The 6,000-nt window shown below is 44.4% G+C and overlaps 1 protein-coding gene across 6 annotated transcripts in view; it reads left to right on the top strand.

Moving 5' to 3' along the window:
* Nucleotides 1-952: 952 nt before the first annotated feature.
* USP24 (ubiquitin specific peptidase 24) overlaps nt 953-6,000 on the top strand; it is a 114,644-nt gene continuing 109,596 nt past the window's right edge. For all 6 annotated transcript variants that reach the window (XM_075936049.1, XM_075936047.1, XM_075936046.1 and 3 more), the window contains exon 1: nt 953-1,402. In XM_075936049.1, coding sequence (XP_075792164.1) covers nt 1,091-1,402 — 312 coding nt within the window. In that variant the 5' untranslated portion in view covers nt 953-1,090. The remainder of the gene's footprint in view (nt 1,403-6,000) is intronic.

Here is a 6,000-nt window from a genome sequence, read left to right as displayed (position 1 = left end):
CTTGACAGCTGTCTACACTGGCCGCTTGAATTTCCGCAAGAACACTGACTTTCTACTGTCTGAAATCAGTGCTTCTTGCGGAAATGCTATGCTGCTCCCGTTTGGGCAAAAGCCCTCATGTGCAAATGCTTTTGCGCAAGACGGACAGTGTAGACAACGCGGTATTGTTTTGCACAAAAAAGCCCGGATCGCGAAAATGGCAATCGGGGCTTTCTTGCGCAAAACCGCGTCTAGATTGGCACAGACACTTTTCCGCAAAAAGTGCTTTTGTGGAAAAGTGTCCGTGCCAATCTAGACGCTTCCTTCCGCAAATAGTTTTAACGGAAAACTTTTCCGTTAAAAGCATTTGCGGAAAATCATGCCAGTCTAGACATAGCCGTGCTGTGTAGCGCTCCTTATTTTGAAATAAGATATGCAATTGACGTAGCTCAGTTTGCATATCTCATTTCGAGTTAAGCCCCGCAGTGTAGATGCACCACCAAAGCACAGGTAGATCCTAAAGGAGGCTCTTCCCTCCCTCCCCCATCCCCGATGCCAGCCCCCTACAGGACAGGGGCATTAGAGTCTGGCAAATCCTCCTCCACTCGCCTTTCTATTTTCCTCTAGCAGCCTTCCCCATCAGATCCCTGGCAGTCCCTCCATTGCGCTTCTCCTCCAGTCCCGGGGGGGGAGGGGGTCTCCATCCATTCCCTCAGCTTCCCCTGGAATCCTCCTCTCCACCCCCATCTCCTCCCCCCGCGCTGCCCAGGAGGAAGCTGCACCCAGCCCCTCTGCTGTCCCCTCTCCCTGCCCTTGCACCAGCCTCTTTTGGTTCCCATGGCAACCTCCTTATGCCTCGCTCCGCCCTCTCAGTTTCCCCCCCACTCCATTCATACCTAAGCAGCCACGCCTCCTCCCTTGTCATGTGACTAGGGCCCCAGAGGCCTCCCCCCCCTCCCACTCGGGCTTCCCGGGCCGCTTCCGGGTGGGTGCGGGGCTACTCCGCGGCGGTCCTGAGGCGGAGGGGGAAGGTGGCCGTCAACATGGCGGCGCGCAGAGCGAGCAGCGCCTGAGCCCGGCTCCCGGCCCCTTTCCCCCGCCCGGCCCGGCCATGGAGAGCGAGGAGGAGCAGCACATGACCACGCTGCTGTGCATGGGCTTCTCGGACGCGGCCGCCATCCGCAGGGCCCTGCGCCTGGCCAAGAACGACATCAACGAGGCCGTGGCGCTGCTCACCAACGAGCGGCCCGGCCTGCACTACGGCGGCTACGAGCCCATGGACAGCGGGCCGGGGCAGCCGGGCCAGGGCGGGCACGGCTCGCCGGCGGGCGGCCAGGGCTCCCGCGGAGGGGACGGCGACGGCGGCGGGGGGAGCGGCGGCTTCGACCCCCCTCCCGCTTACCATGAGGTGGTGGAGACCGAGGTGAGGCGCGGCGGGGGACGGGGCTGCCTTCGCTGAGAGGTGTCGGGCGGGGCCGGGCGGCACCTAACGGGCCGGCCCCTCCTCCGACCCGGTCAACGGGCCGATTCCCCCGCAGGGCCCTGGGATCGGGACCCTCCGGGCACAGCCCGTCCGCCCGGCTGAGCTCCCGCCGCTCGCCCGGCTGCTCAGCCCCCTCCCAGCCCATCTCCCGTGCACGAAATACCCGGCAGGGCCCCAGCAGCATCCTAGCTGTAAGGCTCCCGCTCTGTGACTCCGCCCGGCCAGGGCGGCTGGGGCCAAAGGCGTCGGGGGGCTGGTCTGTTTCCGCTCCTGCCTTGGGGGGTGGGGTGCCACGGGGGGAGCACCGCTTTTGCTGCTCGCTGATGTGGTGGCAGAGCACAGTCTGATGGTAGATTCTCCCACAATCTGGATTTTGTTGTAGGTTGCCCCTAAAATGGAGCTCCACCCTTGTGGTAGTCCGTTTCAGCCATCATCAAAGTATCGCTGTCCCCCTGCCAACGAATAGCATAAACCTGGACTTTTGCTCCTGTTTAATGATAGTGGAGGAAATAGGTCTTATTTGTTTTCATTTTCTAGAAAGTGAAGTGCTTGCCATTCACTCAGCTTTTTAGGAATACAGTGTTATGTGGCTTTGTCAGGATTCTTCTTTTCTTTGCCTCATTGCATCAGCCAGGTGGCTGTACACTGAAATGTTTTTTCTTATTACTGCTATTGCTTATTATTGGGTTAAAAGAAGAAAAAAACTAGTGTGATTTTTCTTGTTTTACCTTGAACAAAAAATAGTTAATACTGATAAAAGTAATTAAAATAAGAATGACAACTTAAAAGATGTGGAATTGTAATTAAAAGGTCTTAAAATATTGACTTCCCAACTTTATACACTTATCTATGTTTCAGAATAGTTTTTTTGATTCTGGTATGGAAGAGTATTGCTCCTTCACAACTTCACTGCCTCTTATTTATCTGCTTTTATCTTCTTTGATCATGCTGCTCTGGCAGTAATGCCAGCCTTATCAACCTTATGCCAGCTTCTCATGCAAACATTTATGCTGCCTCTGTTGTGTGGATGCCTTCACTGACCACTTTTGTAAACCTACTATCCTTTCTTCCCTCAAAATTTGGCTTGAGACTTCACCTTGCACATGAAGCTTTTAAGAAATTAACTAATTAATGTATAGGTTGTTGAATATAGGGGGATTGCTGACAGCCACCAGCTTTCCTAAACGTTGCTGTTAGGTGTATGAACATCTTCGTATATGCAAGCTGTCCTACTTTCACTGCGTTATTTTACTTAGGGTGTGATCCTGCAGATCTTAGGCACATGAATAGTCCTTTCGAACTCAGTGGGTTGTATCTTCAGCAGATGAATTAGGATATACATCAGACGATGATGTAGCCCACTGGGTTATCTGACATGCATAAACATTACTCATGTAAAGATGTCTGCAGGATCAGACCCGTATAATGTTTGAATCAACAAAGTTACTATGGGTAAACCACTAACTTGCTTCTAGAATCTGCTTAATGATCTGCTGTCATTAAGCCATTTAGAGCAGCAGGAAGGCTTGTTTTAACATGTTAATTTCAAATAAATTTGAACAGTTACACATGGACATAGTACTTATTTCAGTGTGATATTTAAAGGAACACCTTTTATGTAAACATTAACAGTGTTTACCTATTCTTGTTACAAATTAAATCTAAGATTATCATACAATTTCTGAAAGGATAGCAGGGGAGAATTATTTTGTTTTTTTGCCCGTTATGTATAATGAACTCATTGGTTTCCCTTTACCATTAAAATGAAAACATTTTATTATTAGCCTTATGGAAACTAGGAGAACAAAACACAGAAAATGACAGTTGCAGAGGTATTAGGAACATTTGCGGGTACAGTTTCAGCAACAGGATCCACCCAAATGCAAGGGTTCTTTCACCCTGACAGATCTTACTACAAGATTGAGAGCCTATTTTTCATATAATGTGTAAGTTTTATTTACAAGAATAGTTTAGGGAACAAAATTAGATTTTTTTTTAATTTCATTGTTGCAACTCTCGACTTATTCCATGTTTTCCTCTTTAACACAATAACTGGTCACAGCTCATACATTGTTTTGTTTTAAATTGTAACCTGAAACATTTCTGCATATACTTATATTAGGAGACTATTATAGATAGACTCCCTCTGAAGCAGAGCTTCAAGATATGCAGTTGGTTAAAGGACATAGGCTCTTCAAAGCGTTTGTTTGCAACATCGGATGTTCTTTTTCTTATTAATGTTAGTTTATTATAAACTAATGCATTTTAAAATCCAATTTATATTTTACTTTTTTATATATATTTATCATCTTGGACAAAGAAAAATACTTTCAGGTTCTTAGTATTGCAGTGTTCAGGTTCAAATACTGTAAGTGAGTATTGGGGGAGCCTTGTTATGTTTTATAATCACGTGTTTTAACAAAGTGAAAAAATTTGGGCAGATAATGTTGATTTTTGTTTGTTTGTTTCCTTATAGTAATTTTAGATGCCACCTTTGTGCTTCAGATGTGTTGTTTCTGGGTTGATAAATAAGGTGTTCTCTTGTGAATCCATGAAACTTACCAAAGAGATATATTTCCAGAGCATTTGGATATTCCTAGAAACACCTGTATATGATGTTTATCATTATTGGCGTTCCATGTTGAGGAACCCATATTCACAGTTTTTGATAAATAACCAAAGTGATGGAGTTTAGAATAGTCATATAGTTCACTTGAAGATTATGATGCGTGCCATTATGACAGATTATATTATTGCATAATTCCTTACCCTTAGCACCAAAAAAGTCTGTCCAATCCTTATCAACTCCATCCATCTCTGAGATGTGTGTGGGAGTGCACATTGTTTCCCATATGGGAAACAGAGTCTGTCTAGTATTTAAAGCTTAAACACCAAAAAACTTGATATCTAGGAGACCTTTCTGAGCTCTTAATTCCCCTTATGCTAGTGTGTTCTTTGAAGCCCCATGTGCTTTTGAACCTGAGGCTTGCAGTGTATCTGTGTCTTAGTGGGCTCTTGGGTTGTGGGATCCCCTCTCTTAAGGACTTATGGTAAAAACTGAATAGGATTAAATCCTTTTTTATTTCAGAGGTGTTTTTGTATGTTTCTTATTTTTCTGAAAGCAGTATTCTCTTGAGCTAAGAATTATAAACTTTGATTCAGTGATTAAAATGTCTAAGGTGTGTGCTAATAGGAACTACATACATATAATATTTAAATCATGGCTAATATACAATGGAATCGCGTAAGGAATACACTTGTTAATGTGTGTTAACATTAAACATGTTAAGGATATGCGGTCGAAGGCTAGATAAAGTCAAAGGATGAAAATCTAAAAGGTGGAATGTTAAGAGAAAATCCCATGAGAAAACAGGAAAGGAAGAATTTATTCAGGAATATAATATTTTGATCAGGGACACTCTGCAGTACATTAATAAAGGTGATCTAATAATAACATCTCTTGGTTTAAGCATTGTGGTGAATGGATGAGTTTCAGTGAGCAAGGTCCAAGAGAGTCTGCTTGTACCTACCTTCCATGAATAGATTAGACATTTGTCATGAAGGGGGAAGAGCTAAGGAACTGTCTCATCCTTTTATGACAGTAGTGAAGTCTATGGTTGTTACATTGTTACCATCCTCCACTAAATGGATCAAAATAAAAATTATCCTGTGAAGGCAGAAATTGATCTTAAAGAGAGAATTTGGTGGTGGTGGTTATGACTCTTACTCTGATTATTAAGAGGAAAACCTGGATGGCTGGTAGCTCATTATGTATCTTAAGCTCTATGGTATGACAGAGTAGTGACTTGCTGTGTGATTCACCCATACTAGTTGGATTTGCTGTTCTGCAATTTTGTGTTAGTTTCATTTCCCAACTTTACAAATAAAAATAATCTGAAATGCATTTTAGTTTATTTTAGATAGGAATTTCCAGTTCAAATACCTGAGATGTTACTGCATTTTTCAGCTACCACTCAAATTAATACAGGTTGAAACTTTCTAGTCTGGCACACTCTGGTCAGCAACATCTGGGATCAGGCATGTTTTTAGTTAGCTGGATGCCCACTTACCATGGGTGTGGCCAAGTTTACTGTGATCCCATAAAGTTTGTTTACAGCCACTAGTCCTGGCTCTGTGTTCTGTGCTGTTATTTACCTCTTTTACCCCTAAAAGTCTTCTAAGCAGCAGAAGTAATGCTACTAGATAATAATGACCTCCCATGGTTCCTCAAATTCTGTGGTTTGGCCTGGTCTGGTCCCAAGGGTGTGGTACAAGAGAGGTTCAACCTGCAGTGATGGTAGAAAACGATACTCTGTCAGTCCAGTGTCTGATTCTTGCTGTAGTCTTGACCCAGTATCATTGCAGACCAAGAGCTAGTCATGCAAAGTTTGATAGGTTTTGTCAGGATGAAGTTGTCTACCTTTTATATTTGTTGCTAGCTTCAACCTGAATCAGTTCAGTTACCACATCAACAAATTTGGCCCGAGAGAAATAGATTGCATTCAAATTTGGCCCGAGAGAAATGTTTTTGTGAAACT

The sequence above is a fragment of the Pelodiscus sinensis genome, chromosome 9 (assembly GCF_049634645.1).
Source record: "Pelodiscus sinensis isolate JC-2024 chromosome 9, ASM4963464v1, whole genome shotgun sequence".
Taxonomy (NCBI): Eukaryota; Metazoa; Chordata; order Testudines; family Trionychidae; genus Pelodiscus; species Pelodiscus sinensis.
Note: the sequence above shows the minus strand (reverse complement) of the source record. Positions and strands in the feature narration are given on the sequence as shown.